This window comes from Ictidomys tridecemlineatus, chromosome 9 (assembly GCF_052094955.1).
Source record: "Ictidomys tridecemlineatus isolate mIctTri1 chromosome 9, mIctTri1.hap1, whole genome shotgun sequence".
Classification (NCBI taxonomy): Eukaryota; Metazoa; Chordata; class Mammalia; order Rodentia; family Sciuridae; genus Ictidomys; species Ictidomys tridecemlineatus.
In genome coordinates, this window is record NC_135485.1 from 132,458,835 (window position 1) to 132,479,514 (window position 20,680).

The 20,680-nt window shown below is 40.4% G+C and overlaps 1 protein-coding gene and 1 non-coding gene across 2 annotated transcripts; one reads left to right on the top strand and one right to left on the bottom strand.

Moving 5' to 3' along the window:
- Positions 1 to 325: 325 nt before the first annotated feature.
- LOC120892640 (U6 spliceosomal RNA) lies at positions 326 to 431 on the bottom strand. Its single transcript, XR_005737426.2, has one exon. It is a non-coding gene; the product is annotated as a U6 spliceosomal RNA (small nuclear RNA).
- A 6,859-nt stretch (positions 432 to 7,290) lies between these two features.
- Positions 7,291 to 14,661, top strand: Ucp1 (uncoupling protein 1). The gene is made up of 6 exons (XM_005327565.5): positions 7,291 to 7,659; positions 8,083 to 8,281; positions 12,077 to 12,274; positions 12,364 to 12,465; positions 13,389 to 13,569; positions 14,471 to 14,661. Exons 1-6 carry the CDS (start codon positions 7,534 to 7,536, stop codon positions 14,583 to 14,585), a joined length of 921 nt encoding a protein of 306 aa, XP_005327622.1. The 5' UTR covers positions 7,291 to 7,533; the 3' UTR covers positions 14,586 to 14,661.
- The last annotated feature ends 6,019 nt before the right edge of the window (positions 14,662 to 20,680 follow it).

The following is a 20,680-nucleotide window of genomic DNA, read 5'->3' on the forward strand; positions in this document are numbered from 1 at the left end:
ACATAAAGATCTATACTTGCCTAGTTCAGTTAACAAATGCAGCTTCGTAAGTTATTGACTACAGCTTGTGCACGCCCTCATATTAACTTGCAAACCAACCCAGGAACTGCCTCTAAGTTATGATACACAGCATAACTGAAAGATTTGCTTAGTGTTGCTATTTTATGAAAGTTAAGCATTTCTAAAGTAGGAATTTAACTATTATATCAAGTTCCAGGAACTTCCTCAGCCCTTAGGGTCATTACCAAGGTTATACAGTGTTTGTGGGAGTTAAGGCACGAAGCACCATTAGCAAGCTAGAGGAATTATGGGTTGTGGCAAAAATAAAAATACAGACTGCTTCATGAATTCATGTGTCATCCTTGAACAAGGCCATGCTAATTTTCTCTGTGTTGTTCCAATCTGAATATATGTGCTGTCGAAGCCAGCACTGAATCTCATTTCTCTAAATCTCTTCCACCAGGAGCTACCAAAGATGAAAAAGTTCTGTTTAAGCTACAAGTGGCATTATGTTTATGGATGTCTTTGAAAGTCCCCTAATAATATCAACAAACCAAGTAAAAAATACATGTTCCATGTGATTCTTTAAAAACTTTTGATTTGTCTTACCTAAATAGTTAGTAGGGTAGCTAGTCCTTATATACCTTCACATCATGGGAAAGTATCAGGCCACACACATTGGATATCACATAGGAGCTGAATCTAGAGGTTTGTAGACCCTCTGTGCCATTTCCTGGTTATGTGACCTAGGAGAAATCACCCACCCTCTCTGAGCCTCTGAGTTTCCTGTGAAGTGGGGATAATAAGAGTATGTAACACGAGGCTGCAATGAGAACTAAGTGTGTTAAATTCTGTATAGTCCTTAGAACAGTGTGTGTCACGTGGGTGATGTCACAGAAGTGTTAAGTTTATGAAATAATACTCCATGTTTTTATGAGGGTTATGTACCCCATGTATATCAGTACATCAGGTGCTTTCCTCAGAATGACTTAATGAGAAAAACCGAATGGTGCAGGAATATTGTTTGCTGTTGCATCAAAACAGCAAACAATTTGAAATTCAATGGAATAAAGTAATTTGATCATTCTTATCTAGTCAGTATCTCAGAATCTGAACATAGGGCCTTTGTTCTCTCAAATAGTAGACCATCTGCTACCTTAACCAGAACAGAAATGGAATATTTTCTCCTTATCACAGTTCAGGAGTCCCCGTCTCTGGGATGAGCTAGATCAGGAAAACCCAATCCTGTCTTCTCCCTACTCTTTCTCTATCACTAAGAGCAGTCTCCTTTCCCAGTTTCACATCAATTCCCAACAGAGGACACTTATGGACCATCAATAATGCACAGCTTTTCAGACAATCCCAGATATGCACATATAGATTCCAAGTGTATACAGAATGATGCACATTACAGTTTAAAAATGTTAAACTGTGATATGCATCATTCTGTATACACTGATTTTATATTTGGGTGAATTATTTTAGGGTAGAAATTCAGAAGCTGTATTACTGAATCAAAGAACTTAGATGTTTTCTTAACTCAATTCACACTACCAATGGGTTTCAAAAGAATTGTGTCATTTATAAAGCCACCATTAATACAGCATTGATGTTATACTTATTATCTGTTTAACATTCATAATTTTTAATTATAACATTCACAAGTTATTTAATTATATTTGTAATATTAACTCAAAATTTATACTATGTATAAATATTACAATAGTTATTATATTGATAAGGACAAGGTATTAATTTACTAGATGAAAGATGCACATTTTTTGTTAGTTGTATCAAATTTATCTTTTGCATGTGTTTTTTAAGTTTGTTTTTCCTCCTTTATAAATCGTTCCTTCTGCCATTTGATCATTCATCTGCATAACTACACTGTGATACAACCTATCTTTGGCTGAGGAGAGCATTGAACACAGTTCAGATACAAAGGCTTGTTTTGTCTAGATGCCCTTCAGTGGATGAATGGATAAAAAAAATGTGGCATATATACACAATGGAATTTTACTTAGCAATAAAAGAGAATAAAATCATGGCATTTGCAGGTAAATGGATGGCATTGGATAATATAATGCTAAGTGAAGTTAGCCAATCCCTCCCAAAAACAAATGCTAAATGTTTTCTCTGATATAAAGAGGCTGATTCATAGTGGGGTAGGGAAGGGAAGTATGGGAGGAATAGACAAACTCTAGATAGGGCAGAGGGGTGGGAGGGAAAGGGAGGGGGCAGAGGATTAGCAAGGATGTTGGATATGATGGACATCATTATCCAAAGTACCTGTATGAAGACATGATTGGGTGTCAACATACTTTATATACAAACAGAGATATGAAAAATTGTGGTATATATGTGTAATAAGAATTGTAATGTTAAAAAAACACCAAAACAGGTATGAAGACATGAATTGGCGTGAACATACTTTATATACAAAGATATGAAAAATTGTGCTCTATATGTGTAATAAGAATTGTAATACATTCCGCAGTCATGTTTTTAAAAATATATAATCAACCAAAAAAATGGCTTGTTTTGCTTTTGGATTTAAGATGAACACATTTTGTCCAGTGGCTCCTGACTGACCGACCACAGTTTGAGCAAATGCACTTGTTCATGTTCCAAATTTTAAAAGAAGGACTGGGAATCGAGTCCATTCGGAATTTGCTGCCACTCCTTTGCAGCGTCACAGAAGGCCGGTGACCCTTGCTCACACTGCACTTCTTTACCTCTCCACTTCTTGTGCCAGAACAGCAGAAATCTGACCCTTTAGGATGCCACCCTCTCCCCTACTATTCTCTCCAACCTGAGACAAACTTTCTCCTACTTCCCTGCGCCTCCCAGAGGCTGTGAGGTCAGCCTGCTCCTGGGAATCCACAACCGTCCTTTGTCTTGAACTTCTGTGACCTGGCAGGGTCTCCTTGCCTAGATTTTCAGTTCTGCTTCTCCTTGATCCTTCATAGCCAGCATTGTGCCTGGCACATCCCAGGTCCCCAGTCACCACGGAGCTCCACTGATGCTGTCTCCTGGAGAAGTCTCAGTCGATCGTGTCTAGCCCGGTATCAATAACCCAGAAGGTCATGCAGTCGTTCTTCTTTACATTTTCAAGTAAATTAACCTCTTCATCCTGTCTCGGGTCCTCTTTCCCAACCTGTCTTCATGTGATCTGTATCATGATCTATTTTTTAATATTTTTAACTGTGTCTCTGACATACACCCCTTTTAGTAGTCATCCTCTCTCCTTCTCCTTTAGTTTATCATACTTTGCCTTTAAAATAGACCAGCACATGTTTTTTGCAAACCAAAACAACTTTTGGTGCACTCTGTTTCTTCCTTACAATTGTATTGGGACTTCATTTAAGGAGAGAGAAGGGAAAGCATATGGAAATGGTAGGAGATCCTCAATGTTACACAAAATTACATATAAGAGGTTGTGAGGGGAAAGGATGGGGGGAAACAAGGGAGAGAATTGAACAACAGCAGATGAGGTAGAGAGGGAAGATGGGAGGGGAGGGGAGGGGGGATAGTAGGGGATAGGAAAGGTAGCAGAATACAACAGTCACTAATATGCCATTATGTAAAAATGTGAGTGTGTAACCGATGTGATTCTGCAATTTGTATTTGGGATAAAATTGGGAGTTCATAACCCACTTGAGTCAAATGTATGAAAGATGATATGTCATGAGCTATGTAATGTTTTGAACAACCAATAAAAAAAAAAAAAAGATTCCTTTGCAGTGTCACAGAAGGCCGGTGACCCTAAAGACTCGACACCTTCCATATCATCCAGTTCCTCATCATGATGGTAGGGTTGAAGGAAGGGGCAGAGAGAGCTTATGCCCCTCCCAGCTCCCCAAATAAATGAAGTTGCTGTTCTGCTCACCCTGTCCTACCTTAAGACAACACCATTGATTTCGTCTCATGTATTCATGAACTTGGGCAGGGTGTGACTGGGTGATTCTTCTGTTCTGCTGGTGTTGACAGAGATGACTTAGTGGTAATGAGCTGGCAGATCGGCTTATCTGGTGGGGTTCAAGATACCTGCTCTTAAATGTCTGGTGCCTTGGTTGGAAGGTTTAGAAATGCCTACAGGGCCTCTTCAGCAAGATGACCTCAAAAAAAGTTGAATTCCCATCCCCACGTGGTACTGGGAATTGAACCTGGAATGCTTTACTGTCGACCTACATTTCCAGCTCTTTTTATTTTTTATTTTGAGACGGGGCCTTGCTAAGTTACCCAGGCTGATCTCAAACTTGCAAACAGACTCCCTAATAGTTGGGATTATAGGAGTGTACCATATGCCTGGTGGGAAGTTTGATTTCATACATAGTGACCTAGGGCTCTGACAGCAAGTGTCCCACTGAATAAAGCAGAAGTTGCAAAGACTTTTATGACCCAGCCTTGGAAACCACACAGCTTTGGTGTTGTCTTATTCCATTGGTCAAAGGACTCACAAACCTGCCAGAGGCAAGGACAAGGGACATGGACCCTCATTTTTTTAATAAGAAGAATGTTGTGAATTTGCAATTATATTTTTTAAAACCATTCCATATAAAACCACCATGAAAGATTCAGGAGTAGGGTACAGGTGAGAGTTGGGGACTAACTAGTTTATTTTGAGGGTCCCTGGAGTGACTAAGGAGTAATGCCCCTCATACATTTAGTTAGAGTATGTTGGATACACCCAATCTCTGCTTGCCTTAACTCCACGACAATGGGTCCCTTAAGGTCACAAAAAATGTTAGAACCAAATCCAATAGAATTTTCTTTGTTTTGTTCCTTTGACACTTATCCCAAACTTGACATTGGTCAAGACTCAACGTTTCTTTAATTATATATCTCACATCCAGATTCCAGGACTGGGCAGTTAGGATACTGTTTCTTATCCTAACTCTGCCTTTGGGAGGCCATTCTTCTCAGAGAACTCTGGGTTCCTCTATGGTGTGGCCCCTGTCCCCTTTTCCTAGTCCCATGCAAGTGCACCCCTTTCAACACGTCCATGTCACTAACTCCCAAGTACCTCCCCAACGTCAAGTTCTCACTCTCTTAGCAAATTATAGGCAACTTCCTGTAGTAGCTGCTACACATGTAACAACACTATTCTTTCCAAATAAATTCAAGATTTTAAATGTTGTTCTCATCTCCTTGCCTCTAAAATCACCTACCCTGGCCTGGGACTGTGGCTCGGCAATAAAACACTCGCCTAGCATGTGTGAGGCCCTGGGTTCCATCCTCAGCACCACATAAAAAAATAAATAACTAAAACAAAGGTATTGTGCCCAACTACAACTCAAAAAAAAAAAAAAAATGAAGATCACCTTCCCTTTCCAGCTGCCTCATAACAATAAGTTTGCTACATCACGGAACCTGCTACCCATTAAACAATTCACTTTTGAAAAATCTTTGATTCCACATCTAAACTTTCATAAAGCTGTATTGTCTATTAGATGAAAAGTGACATTATGTGAGAGCATTTTACAAGCATTTCACAGGTATAAGGTGACAATATAAATCCACAATTACAATAGATTTTCAGGATCTGCTCCTCATTTGACTTCTGTGGGCTCATCTCTTTTCAACTTTTTGTCTTCCCCTTCCTTTCTCTCCATGACTGACTTCCCAGTCCATCAGGCCACCAGAATACACTCCTCCCTGTATACCCTGCTGTACATCTTCACGCATGCATCTTCTTTTGCCTTAGTGGCTCTTTATTTCAACAGGTCTTTGTAGAGGAGAAACCTCTCTGTCTTCTTCCTCCTATTTATTGTGAGTCCACCCATTGGTGCACATGGCCTTCCTCAGGCAAGCCCTCAGAGTGTGCACTCCCGTGGAAATTCCTTAGAACTGGGTTCTTGCCAGGCAAGGTGGCACACACGGTGATCCCAGTGACTCAGGAGGCTGAGACAGGAAGATGGCCAGTTCAAAGGCAGCCTCAGCAACCTAGTGAGACCGTCTCAAAATAAAAAATAAAAAAGGATTGAGGATGTGGCTCAGGGGTTAAATACCCCTGGCTTTATATCCCTGGTACCAAACCAAACCAAACGGAATGACAATAACAAAAAATAAAACTAGGTTCTTGCAGAGAACACACCCCTTTTCTTATAGAGGATTTGAGAATTATTCTTTAGGAGCTTCATGTCTTAATTGCTCTCCCCTGATGACTCCAACTTCCACTCACTCTTTTTGGGTTGCCTTCTGTGTTGAGTACCAGCAGGACCCAGGACTTACTATGGATGATGGTAATATCCAAGGGATCTTATGTTGAGAGGTCTTGAAAATGGGGGCCTGATCTTTTCCCCTGCCCTCTTTCTTTCTCCTGTTTCCTGTAGTTTCCCACTTACATTTTTTAAAGGGCATTTTCAGATGTTTTCAAAATATAAATAAATCCTTGCACAATGGTAGAGGTATGAAAATCTTCTGCCACAAAAACACACATTAGGGTATTTGAGTTATCACTATAGTTAGCAGGATTCAGACCTGGGGCAGCTCTGGAACCACATTTTATACAGTAGGGAACAAGAGTCGCAGTAAAGATGACTTTCCCAGGGTCACGGAACTGGTAAGGTGGTAGAGCTGTATCTGGAGCCAAGCTACCTGCCTATTGCTTGCGTCCCTTCCACTGTGTCCCCTAAGAAATGTACCTACAAGGAGCTACAATGATAGCTCATTTTGTACAGTGCTGTAGCAACTTGCTGACCGCGTTCTAGGGCGTCTATAGTCTCATTGGACTTTTCCCTACAAAAAGTAATCAAACATTTTATTCTTTTTTGAAAGCTTGGTCTTTACGTGGATTTTTTTCCAAGTCTGGTTTTGGTGATGGGAAAGTGACGGGAAGGAAAGAGAATGGTGAAAATAAATGGAGAGAAATGGAAGCAGAAAATGTTTCCAGGTGCCAGCAAGGAGCCCGGGGAGTATGAGGAATGCCGCCAGCGCCGGCCACTTGTCTCCTCTAGGAGGCTTGGCGGGGACCTTTTTAGCAAGAGCTCTGAGATCGCGCTCGTTTGGGGGATCCCCCACCTGCTCCCTTCCCTAGCCGAGGGTCCCAGCAGGAGAGTGATAGAGGGTGCCGCGCGCCTACTGCGAGGAAGGGGATGTCTGCCTGTCGCAGATGCGCTTTCGGGGTGACGTCCGGAGCTTGGCGCAGATGGTGGGGTCCCAGGCCAAGGATTTAGTGATTGAAGGGAGGCTGGGCAGGCGCTGGGCGAGGAGGTGTGGGAGGTACTGGCACCAGGGCACGCCCCTGCCGGTCCCCCCGCCCAGGTCTTCCCGGCTACATATGCCACCGCGGGTGGCCTGGGCGCAGCAAGTCACCCCGGCGCGAGCGTCCGGGGGGAGACGCGCGGGCTCGGTTGCACCACTGCGCTCCGCCTGCAGCCGTCACCTCTGGACTGCCACCTCCCTGGTGGTGGCTGTCCCAGAAGTCAGAGAGTGGGCTCGCTGCCCAGGCCGGGAGGGAAAAGAACTTCCAACTTGGAGGTTGGAGCCTTTCGCTCTTGCCAGGCGCCTGGCCCCGCTTTCTGAGTGAGGATGGTGAGCCCCACGGCCTCCGACGTGCACCCGACCATGGGCATCAAGATCGTCTCAGCCGGAGTGTCAGCCTGCTTGGCGGATGTGATCACCTTCCCGCTGGACACCGCCAAAGTCCGGCTACAGGTATCGCGAGCCAGAGGCGGATGGCTGGGGGTCTGGGACAGAGAGAGGACCGCCCGCTATGGTGTGTGTCCCTTTGATGCAATGTTTGGGCTCAACCACCCTTTCAATAAGCGAAGGATTGGGCTGGGGATATAGCTCAGTTGGTAGAGTGCTTGCCTTGCATGCATAAGGCCCTGGGTTCTAATCCCCAGCACCCAAAAAAAAAAAAAAAAGCGAAGGATGGTGGCAGCCTTGGAGAGCGGCTTGGCTGTCTGGGATTGGATGCTTTGGGATGGGAAACTGAAACTTTTCCATGGACTAGTTGAACCAAGGTCAAGGATGATGGGTTGGCCATAACTACTGCCAAACCCCCCAAAAGTTGGGGGCCCTAAGAGTTCTAAGCACCAAAGTACTAACCCTAACCTGTACCTCTCTCATTTCCAGATCCAAGGCGAATTCCCTGTCTCCAGCGGTATTACGTATAAAGGAGTCCTGGGAACAATCACCACCCTGGCCAAAACTGAAGGGCCCATGAAACTGTACAGCGGGCTGCCCGCGGGACTGCAAAGGCAAATCAGCTTCGCCTCTCTTAGGATCGGCCTCTATGATTCTGTCCAGGAGTTCTTCACCTCAGGGGATGAAAGTAAGCAAACAGCCTTACTGGGGTTCCTGGGGGCTGGGCTGTTTGGAAACGTGACCTGGGAGGCTGTGGTGGAACTCAGTGGTAGAGCCACTGGCTTAGCTTATGGGAGGCCCTGCCTCTATCCCAGCACCACTAAACCAACAAACAGGGTAGTGGTCTCCATAACAATTTGGCCACAAAACATCAATATTTGAATTCTTGTCCTTTCCCCAGGTTCATAGAAAGAAAAGTCTGCAAATCATTTTTTTTTCAGATGCAAGTTTACTTATAAAAATCACCCAGACCTTGATGCAAGTTTTGGGTCTAATTTAGGTCTCCCTCTGGAGACCTAAACAGCAAAGTATATCAGAAACACCTCTGGAACTTGTTGAAAATCCAAATGAAATCTACCATGGCCCTCTGAATCTGAATTCTCAGGCTGGGGACCCAGGAATCTGTACTTTCTTGTACAAGCTTTCCTGGTAATTTGGATATCTAACATGAGATTTGTGAAGAAAAGGCAGCTAGAACTTGAGAAGAGAGTCACAGGACAGGAAAAACTCATCTCCTTGTCCAGAGGGTCCTAGGAGTCTTTTTACCGCTAGGGAGGGCCAGATAATAGAAGGTATTATCTGTGTACTGGGTTTGTTCAGGGGAAGGCAAGGAATCAGATGATTCCTGAATGCCAGTGTAGTCTGAGCTCCTATCCGTTTAGCCAGGAAGTATTTAAGTCCTTCCAGTATCCTGGGCTTTTAGTTGCGATACATCACAACTAAAAAGATACTGATATTATGATCCCTTGGCAAATGGGGAAATTGAGCAATTTCATAATGTTCCCAAGTTCACATACCAGGAAAGGGGCAGAGCCAGAGTTCAAACCCAGGCAGTCTGTTCTCTGACCCCAGCTTTTAACCACTACACCTGCTGCCCTCTGCATCTGGCATATGATCCTCTACATCCTTCAATCCGGACAGCAATGCCATGAGTAGAAGGTATTATCTGAATTACAAAAGCACACAGTACATAGTAGAGATGCTGTCATGTGAAGTAGACAAGCCAGGGAGATGTGCTAACAAGGAACCATTGAAGTAACTCCTTGGCTTGATGTCATCATTTGTCTTGAGTAACTTTTGAATACTGTAAGTATATGGGATAATTTTAAATTATTATGTATCTGTACAAATATAACAAACTTATCCACACAAGTACTCTCAAAGTGAAAATAAAGTCTGTATGTTTCTAGATCGACACTGAATTGTCCAAGGTAAAGAAGAGCATGAAACACAAAGGATGTAAAGCTGTCCATTCAGGTGGTTTTCTTCGCAGAATGACTCTTCTAATCCGTCACTGAGTACTTTAGGCACCAAATGAATGAGATATATTTTGGTTCTATGGTGCAACTATTTGGTTCCTTTGGTAATCTTTGTTGAACTGCCAACATGCCAGAAACTGAGTTAGATGTACAGATGTTCATGGTTCAGGGTAGGGGACTTGTGGGGAGGAGGAGCCAATAGATAACTATATATCATGGCATGTGCTATGTCACAGTGAAGGGAAACACAACTAGCTGCAGGGGCATGGTCATACCAGGTTTTCCTAAAGCTAATGTCTGAATTGAGTTGAAGGATCAGTAGGAGTAATCCAGGCAAAGTGGTAAGAAAAGACCCTTCAAGCTGACTGAAGTTAATGTACAAAGATTCAGACAGGATGGAGAGAACTTACAGAGCAGAGGGGGAGGGCATGTTGTCCAGAAGGGAGAAAAGCAGGAAGGAGCAGATCACAGGCCAGGCTCATGCTAAGGAGTTTGGACTTTGTGCTGACAGTGGTGAAAAATTATTGAAAAAATATTAAGCAGGGAGAATGGCATAAACACATCTCATAGAGTATATATAAAGAAAGGATAAGAAAGGGGTAAGTCAGAAAGTAAGAAATAATCAAGTGATGCCCCAAAGCGTTGGCAATAGGGAAGGAGATGTCAATCAGAAAGATTTAGGAAGTGCAATTGACTGAAGTTGGTGAAGGACTAGAAGTAAGGATTAAGGGAGAGGTAGGAATGTAAGGTGAGTTCTGAGTTTCTGGCTAAAGACACCACTTCTTCGGGAGGGAATATAGAAGCTATCTCATGGGGGGAAGATAGATTCAGTTTAGGACTCACCCAGAGGTGATGTCCAGGAGGCACCCGAGCTTAGGAGACAGATCTACATGAGATTCCAGGAAGCAGAATTGCAAAAACACATTCATCAGAGTAAAGGGGTGGAAGGACTGAGGAGGAGCGGAGGACTGAGGAGGAAAAGAGGCGGCAAACTCGGCCTCTCTCAAGGGGCCTACCTGTCATGAAGAAGGACAGGAGGGAAGGAGACTGGCATGTAGGGTACGTGAACCTGAGTGAGATCATAGACACGGGCCTAAGTGACGGCAGCCTTCACCATGACATCAACAAGTGTAAGCTCAGCTGTTGGCCAAGCAAATGTGCAACCAGAATAGAGATGAAAATTTGCTTCCAGTTTTGTGTATTTCCTCTGTACTATCCAGTGTGTTGAGGGCTTTGTCTATATTATTTTAATTCACACCATGATTTTATGAAGTCAATATTATTAACTTCATAAATAATATATTATTTAAGAATAATATGATGTTATTATAATTTATAATTATGTATATCATTAAATATAATATCTATATAATAATTTATGTATAATATTAATATTATATAAAAATAATATTAGGGATAATATAATATTATTTATATAATATTATATTATATAATATTAATTTATATATAATATTTTATATATAATATAAATATTTTCTCCATATAATATTTATGTTATAATAATTTTATATAATGTTAATATTATATATGATATTAATATTATATATAAATAATATTAGATTATTATTCCTGTTCACAGACTAGGAAACGGAATTAGGAAGACTGAGAGAGTCCTTGATGAGTAAATGTTATTGGACCATAACTTTATATTTCATGACTTCAAGACTCTTTGTAGTTGTATTAAGTTGTATTAGGCTTCAAGACTCTTTGTAGTTCTATTAAGTGATACCTGTCTTGTTTTGTTTTGTTTGTGGTGGTATTGGGGGTTGAACCCAGAGGAGTTCTACCACTGACTTACACCCCAGCTTTTTTATTTTGACACAGGGTCTCCCTAAGTTGCCCAGGCTGGCCTTGAACTTGTGATCTTCCTGCCTCAGCCTACTGAATAGCTGAGATTACAGGAAAGCATCACCAGGCCCCGCTAAATGAGATCTATCTTGAGTGACATTAGCTATTTTTCCAACATTTCAAGACAAATATCACCTTCTCGACTTCTTTCTTCTTACTTTCATCCTCTTTCTATGGTGTAGCCTACTACTTACAAGTTAAGGCAACCTGTCTACTGGGCTTCTCCTAAGACCACAGAGTCCAGTGATTAGCATCGTCTTTAACAGGAGGAAGATAAGCATCACAGGTGACCGGTGCCTTCTCATAGTTGGGAAATATTGAAAAAGACAGCAAAACACAGGAGGAACTATGCTGAATGCCAGAAGAACAAAACCACTGTCCATTCAGACATTTTAACTTTTTCCTTGAAAGTCTTTATTTTTTAAAAAAAACTTTCAGGCAACTGAATTTTCCTAGCCCAACTATGATTTGGTCCTTTGTTAGTACATGGTCAACACATGAACACACAATTGGGAAAATAGAGAAGTCGTAAAAATATAAAAACACTAACCACTAAACATTTAAGAGAAATAGGAATGCATTTGGGGTTTTGAATTTGGTGTCTTGAAAAATCATTTTTTCTCTCTGGACCGCAGCACCCAGCTTGGGAAGCAAAATCTCAGCCGGACTCACAACTGGAGGAGTGGCAGTGTTCATTGGGCAGCCCACCGAGGTGGTGAAGGTCAGGCTCCAAGCACAGAGCCACCTACACGGTCTCAAACCTCGCTACACCGGGACCTACAACGCGTACAGAATTATAGCAACAACAGAGAGCTTCAGGAGTCTTTGGAAAGGTAACTAACTTCTAGGTGCATTTTCTAACCATTAAAACACATTTATCCAAGAGTTTATTAAACTTTGTCTTTTGTTTTTTTTCCTCCAGGGACTACTCCTAATCTGTTGAGAAATGTCATCATCAATTGCACAGAGTTGGTAACATATGACCTGATGAAGGGGGCTCTTGTGAGAAACAAAATCCTAGCAGGTAGCTTCCTATTTCAGACAACACACACATTGACACCTCTATTATTTCATCTTGGAGTTTTTATAGCCATGTTCTACTGAATCTCTTTCTCTCTCTCTCTCTCTCTCTCTCTCTCTCTCTCTACTGGGGATTGAACCCAGGGGCACTTAACCACTGAGCTACACCCTCAGCCCCTTTTTATTTTTTCATTTTGTTTCCTAAGGCTTTACTAATGTTGCTGAGACTAGCCTCAAACTTGAGATCCTCCTGTCTCAGCCTCCTGAGTCTCTAGGATTACAGTCGTGTGCCACTGTGCCCAGCTGAATCCCTTATTCCTAATAGTCTTCCCATTTTAGAACTTAAGCAATTTTGAACATTAAATATAATGTTTTGAGAAGCAGAAAAAGAGCTATAGTTTTGCTGCAATAAAATTTTTTGCAACAAATTTTTGTTGTTGTACTTCTGCTGCTGCAAAACCAAAATTCAACTGCCCTTCATATCAATATTATTCTCATTTAAGACTAATATATGAACTTTTGTGAGAATCATATTCCTTCTATGGCAGAATTCCGGAGGTAAGTCCCTCCTGCACTGTAGCCAAAAAAGCTAGTTATATAAGGAGTCCATCAGTGATTTCATCTTCCATAGGATAGTTCCTCAAAGTAACATTGTTTCTAGAGACACTGAAAGTCTCTTTTGACAATGACTTTCATTCAATTAAAAAATGTCAGATGCCCATGTACCAGGCATTATGCTGGGCCCCAAGGCCATAAGGAAAACAGTTATTCTCAAGTGTTTACAATCCATTTTGCCAGGTACTATTGACCACCCGCCTAGCTGCCAGCATGACCTTGTGATTAATTATAAGACATCCACGTTGACCTCCTGTGACCAGTAGGGTTACAATGAGTCTGGTGCTGACCTGTCCCATTGACACATTCTAGATGATGTCCCCTGCCACCTGCTGTCCGCTTTCGTCGCTGGATTTTGCACCACACTCCTGTCCTCGCCTGCTGATGTAGTGAAGACCAGATTTATTAACTCTCCGCCAGGGCAGTATACCAGCGTGCCCAGATGTGCAATGACAATGCTCCACCAGGAAGGGCCGTCGGCATTTTTCAAAGGGTAGGTTGTGCTCTTCTGCATGTGCGTGGTGTGCAGGGTGCCTTGTGCCTTGGGCTGGGTCTCACCTGAACAGCTGGAACCTGGCTTTCTAGCCTTAGCATGCGCAGTGGACTCAGTATCGACTTTTCCTTGCCACGGGTTTCTCCAACCCACCAATTCCACTGTCCCAGAAAAGAAACAGCTATAATGGTAATAAGTTCTCAGCTTTGCTTAGAGGCTTATTCAAAATCAATATCCTTCCTATTGGTTTCAGTCTATTGGAAAGTGTGTAAGACCATATTCTAATCATTAAACCGTTCTTGGAGCAGGAGAACTATAAACTAGAAGAAAGAATAATAGAGGGCCATGAGAAAATAAGATTTGGTTTTCATTATTTTAATTTGACAGATTCAACTTTGACAATTTTATTAAAGCAAAAGTAGAGAAAAGTCATCACCACCCATCTAGAAAAGTGATGCAGAAAATGATGTGGCTTAACTCATCTAGAAACTAGTATTGAGTAACGGGTCGTTTTTTCCATAAAACGACATCATATCATGTGAATCATATCATGTCATAAATCACTTTCCTAAGAAAATATAGTATGAATTTAATTTCTGAATATTTTCAGAAAGGTTTATTCTATTGATAGTAAAAGTCTCAAACCTTGTAAAAACAAGCAGGAAACTGGTAGTGGTGGCACACGCCTGTAATCTCAGAGGCCCAGGAGGCTGAAGTTGGAGAATCAGAAGTTTGAGGCCAGCCTCAACAACTTAGCAAGGCCCTGAGCAGCTGGGGATGTAGCTGAGTTCAATCCCCAGTACCCTACCCCCAACCCTAATGAGAGGCATTAACCACCTATACCATAAAAGCTTTAAGAATTTCAAACAAGCTAATAGAATGGTGACATGCACTTTTCTAGATTTCTACCTTCCTTCCTGCGACTGGCATCCTGGAACCTCATTATGTTCGTGAGCTTTGAACAGCTGAAACGAGAATTGATGAAGTCCAGGCAGACAGTGGACTGCGCCACATGATCAGCTTCCAGAAAAGCATGTAGCACATCAGAGGGAATTGCTGATTGGATCCCTAATAAAAACAACCCCCAAACGACCCTATTGGTCTTAGTTCACTCTAAAAAATCAAAGAAATTCTGGTAGACAGTTTGGGACTTTCTTTTAAAAAAAAATAGGAAAGGAATGGGGGATAGAGTTCTATGAGCAAATATAAAGAAGTTTAACATGTCTTACTATAGTGTCAACTGGTGGAAAAGGAAAAAATAAGTACATTTTACATTTATAAATACTTAAAGATGAAGTTATCACGGAAAATTTTACTGTTTTATTTATTCACCACAGTTGTCAGTTAATATAGTCAATAAAGTATTGCTAATATCTTTTGAAGTTGGTCTTTGGGGATCTGCACCTGGATATAAGAGGGTTCACCTCGAACACAACATTATCCAACAGCAAGTGAAGGTATTTAGAATCAACTGGCAAAAACTGACGGAATGTGGTTAATATAGATTTTTCAAGTCCATGCTTTATGGCAGCTATAACCACTTCTAATGTGAGGCATTGTTGGTGTTAGAGTCATGGTATCCATCATGGAGTCAGAGAATTTTAGAGTTGGAATGTCCATTTGGGCAGACAGAGGAAGCATCCAAGATTCCTACGAGGAAAAGTAAAACTTCATGGGATCTTTCCAGAAAAGCCAAACTTATTATCCATATGTGTAAGTGAGCTTTTTATGCTTAAAAATGAGTGCAGAAGAGACAAGGAAAGCAGAGACCAGAGATGGATAGAAGTATAAGACAAGGCCAACCTTGTTTTAAACCCTAAACAAGGCATTATTCTGTTTCTGTTTTAATCAACCTTACATTACATTTATGATCACAGCTTTCCTCACATTCAAGACTTCACACTTACCTGTGTCTGACCAGTTAGTGTTGCTATTACAAAATACTGAAACTGGGTACTTTAAAGAGAAAAGATGTTTATCTGGAACATCTACTCAGATCTGCTGGCCTATGGAATCGCAATAGAGGGAGTGCATGCTGAAGAGAACTCATGGTGAGACAGGAGGCAGAGTCTGGGGAGAGGCCAGGCTTGCTCATTTTATAACAATCCATTCTCAAGGGAACTCACTCCTCAGAGACTCAACCCACATACCAGGAGCCCCTCAGGACCTAATTACCTTCTACCAGGAACCTCCTCTTAAAGGCTCCTCCACCTCAACACTGCACACTGGGGACCAACCCTCGAGCACAGGATCATCTCAGGGACAAACCACACTCAAACCATAGCACTTTCCTTCCCCATATGTTACAGGTAAGAGCGTCTTGTGGCAGATGCTGTCAGGCCCCCTACATACAGGATTCCTCTTAACAAGTTGGTGCATGCTGGCCTGACTTCTGGTTGCCATGTCAGCACCTCCTGTTGTTAGGATCTTCTCCCAGCTTTGCCCATCCGCTCCAGGCACACTAGATAACTGGGAAATAACACCCTTAGACACAGCCTGGACCAGTGACTTGCTCGAGATGGTGTATCAGTATCTCAGTTCTCTGGACCCGCCCCCACCCCCAGGTGAAATACAGCTGAGGGATCAAATGATCACACGTCAGTGGCATTTTGTTTGATACAAAGTCCCTGTGTGGGCTGACTTCAATTCCCTCTCTCAGTTCCCCACTCCCTTATCAGTGTTTCCTGGGTTCACCTCCCAGATGAATTGCAAATCCTTTACTCAAGGTCTGATTCTGAAGGAATCCAAACCAAGACAAATCACAAACTTAGTTTGGCAAATTCATGGTATGCAGAAAAGTCAGCAGACATACGTGAGAGTCTGACATTGTATGTAGTGGTGAATAGAACCGGCTTGGGCACTGCCCTACACAGAGGAACTAGAGGGGAATAGATGTGGTATCCAGTCAGTGGTAGATGGCCATTTTCTGAGTGACCCCCTCATCCCATAATAAGCAGCCTCAGTAATCTCATCTGGTAGGGAATACAACTTGGGGAAGAGCCCCTAGAGGGGGCTTGAGAATCACTATGCAGTGATTTTTCTTTTCATGCAAAGTAAATGGCAACAGTTAGAAGCCCTGGGTTCAATCCCAAGTACCGCACACATTTAAAAAAAGAAAAAAAATCACATTTGTCTTCTTTTTTTTTTAAGATCTCTTTTTAAAATGGGATTTTATTTTATTGTAGACTATAACACATAGAATTATGAATATAAAAGTGCATAAATCCTATGAATATTTTAATGTCTTATTACCAAGTGAATAAACAAGTAGCCACAGCGAAGCTTAAGAAGCAAAATTGCAAGCACCCCAGGTTGGCCTCCACTTCCACAAGCACCACTCAGAACCATCCTAATTTCACATTCACAGTAAATGATTTTTTTTTCTTAAAACTATAGATTCACCATTAAGTATTTAAAGTAGCAAAGCAGCTACTTTATTTTTGAACCTTATTTAAAAAGATTCATCAAGTATGTTTTTATTTGTAGCACATTTTGACCAATATATTTTAAGATTCATCCATGCTGTTTGATATAACTGTAGTTTGTACATGATCAGTGCTATACCATGTTCTGTTATATGACTGTTCAAGAATTTATCCTATTTGGTGAACATTTGTTTCTATTATTATAGTGCTGGTATTAATTCTTATGATGTATTAGTTTCCTGTTTCTGCTGTAAGAAATCATCACAAACTAGGTGACTTGAAACAACATGAATTTATTATTGTACGGCTCTGCATCGAGTATCTAAAGTGCTTGGGCAGGGTTGTGTTCTGCTGCGGGTTCTAGAGGACTCTGGTCTTCAGCTTCTTGAGCCACTCCTTAGCTTATGACCACTTATCCACTCTCTCTGCTTTATTGTATCACCCTCTCCTTAGTCAAATTCCCATCAGTCTCCCTCTTCTATGGACAGTTGTGATTACCTTGGGGTGCATCTGGATAATCAGATCATCTCCCATTCTTAAGTCCTTGATTTAACAATATTTACTAGATCACTATTACCATGCAATGTCACATTCTCATAGGTTGTGGTACGTACAACTTGGTCATTTGGGGAAGGGGTTATTTAGTCTATATACATACATATATACATATATGCTGGAGTACACAATCACCAATTTCTATAGGGTAGCTACCAGGGTCAAGTTTCTTTACTACATGTGACAGACTGGATCATTGTTCAACAAATATTCACTCCTCTCTTCACCTGGAAATGGCCTATACCTTCTCACTACATTCAGTGTGGCTGTGTCAATTACTTTAGCCACTGGTATAAACATGCATGACGTAAACAGAACATTTAAATGTATTCGTATAGTTGGCTTGCCCACAGGCACTCCAATAATCTGCCTTGAGTGTAAAATGCCCTGGGTAGCTGCTGATCTAAGGGGATGCTGGAGACCTATGGAGCAGTTTGATGCAGATATTGCCCCTCTAGGTACACACCATGAACGAGAAGAAATGAGAAAAATAAATGCCTTGAATCTACAGTATGCATTAAATCTACTAGACCAATATAAAGAATAGCTTTTCAATCCTTTAATTTGGTATGTATGACTATAGGCTTTTAAAATTGTTTTCATTAGTATTATTTATATATATATATAGTCTTATCCTTAGGGATATGAGTTTTCTTGTGTTATATTTATTCCTCGTACTAGGTACTTTAAAATTGCAAATAAAAACTTTCGTAACTTTGTTTTCTAGTTTAATTTTGCTGATACATAAAAATGTAGTTGATTTTTTGAAATAGTATCCTTTTATTTATAGGACAGTTCTGAGCTCTACAGTCTATTTGGGTATTCAATATATTATTCTCAGTTTTAAGGATGTTAGAAATAGTGCATAGCTTTTCTCAATTGGCACAAAATCGTACATATTTATAGGGTACCATGAAATGTCTCAATTCATGTATACATTACATAGTGTTCAAATCCAAACTATCTCTAGCTCCTCAAAAATTTACCATTTCTTGTGAGATTATTCAAAATTCTTTCTTTTAGCTTTTTTTTGAAAGAGTTCATTATTTTCTATAGTCTATTTTTATATTGATAGCTAGTGATTTGCCAAACATTTAATTTATATATCAATTCTTTTGAATTTTGTTTCTTTCCACCCATTTGTCTAACTGTACTAGCTAGGATCCCCAGTACAATGCTGTAACAATTTGGATTTATATGGCGTATTGATTCCTCTTACTTTCCCAGTTGATTGTTTTTCTCTGATCCCTTGACATTGGACTTGGCCACAGGATTTGTCATGACCAATGGAATATTAGCAGACATGTGAGTGAAAGACTGAAATGTTTGAGCAATTGGGCTTGTTCTTATGCGTCTGCCATCACCACGAAAAAGAGAAGGGTCTCCACTGGCCCCAGAAGAATCGTCACATGGAGCTGACCAAAACAGTTCATAAACCTATGGCCCTGAATCCAGCTAAGATGATCAGACCTGACTAGCTAGCCACAGATGTGTGGAATAAATGCTTTCTGTGTGAAAATACACACACACACACACACACACACACACACATATATATAAATATATATATATATATATATATATATCTTGTTTTGTGGTTATTATGGCAATACAAATGATAAATTCTTAATTTGATCCCAATGTTTCATTATGATGTATACTGATACATTTTGTAAAATTATCCTTTAAGTTACATTTTCTATATTTCCTATTGTTTTCAACATGAATGGAAGTTGAACTTTTTTTAAATTTTTTTTTGTCAATAAACCTTTATTTTATTTATATGCAGGGCTGAAAATCAACCCAATGCTTTGGACATGCTAGACAAGTGCTCTAGCTACAACCCCAGCCCACATGGAAGTTGAATTTTTAATCAAGTCCTTTTGCTGCATCCAAGATCATTATGATTTTAACAAGTTTATCATGATATTAAATGAACAGAACCACAACTGATCACATATTTAATCCATAGTATGTATGTACACACACACACACACCACCTATATATACACACATGCTAAGTCAACATAATAAATTTGGTATGTTTCTGGATTCAGTATGCTAACATTTTATTTAAATCATCGCATCTTAAGTCACATTGGCATAAAATTTTTCCTTCCCATACTGTCCTTTCTGGTCATCAGATTATGACAACTTTGGGTTAGGGATGTGGCTCTGTGGCATAGCACTTGCCTACTATGCATCAGTCCTTGGCTTTGATCCCCAGCACATCAAATTATAAAAAATAAAAAATATGAGTTTTCTGAATTGCAGAATGTACAATACTATTTGGAGTTTATAAAAAATGACACCATTTTAAATGTGTTATTTAACTCACTGATGCAAGCAAAGTTTTCAGTGGAAAGGTTTTCAATTCAGTTTAATGGCTCTACAACCTTTCCTTTCCTTTTTTTTTTAATTGTATGTTTTGATGTCATATTTTAAAAGAAATTTATTTAATCTAACTTTCAAAATTTGAAAAGTTTTTCTTAATAATTTTCCAATATTTGTAGGCTGTCATGATGTAATCTTATTCATTCTTCACATATTTGCTCTTTTTTCTTGTCTCACTGAAGTATATTCATATCCATCTTTTTCAAGCAACATTTCATTTTTGAACTCATGACACATTTGTTTTCTATTCTCTGCAATTAAGCTCTACCTTTAATAGTTTCTTCTCTAATTTCTTTACATTTGTTCTGTTCTTCTCAACCAAACTTCTTAAGATGCTGTCTTTAGCTTTCAGTCTGTTTTCTAACATATGCATTTTTTGTTATAATTAGTAATATTAAGTTCTGCTTCACCCTTATTCAGACAGTTCTCAATACAATATTTTTGTTTATTTCAAAATTACACACACACACACACACACACGAATGCTACCCAGCTGTAAATAACAGAATAAGGACGCTATGTATTAATATGAAAGTAGCTCAAAGATACACAGCATAAAGTTAAGGAAAAAATAGTACAGTACAGTATGAATTGTCCCTCCCTTTTGTAAAGGGTGGGGTGGAAGTAGTGGCTTGCTTTAGAATGAAGCAAATATACAGCATCATATTCTCCTTTTCTCATTAAATAACATCTTAAGTAGTAATTGGTGTGTGAGTTAAAAAGTCACAAAAATAAAA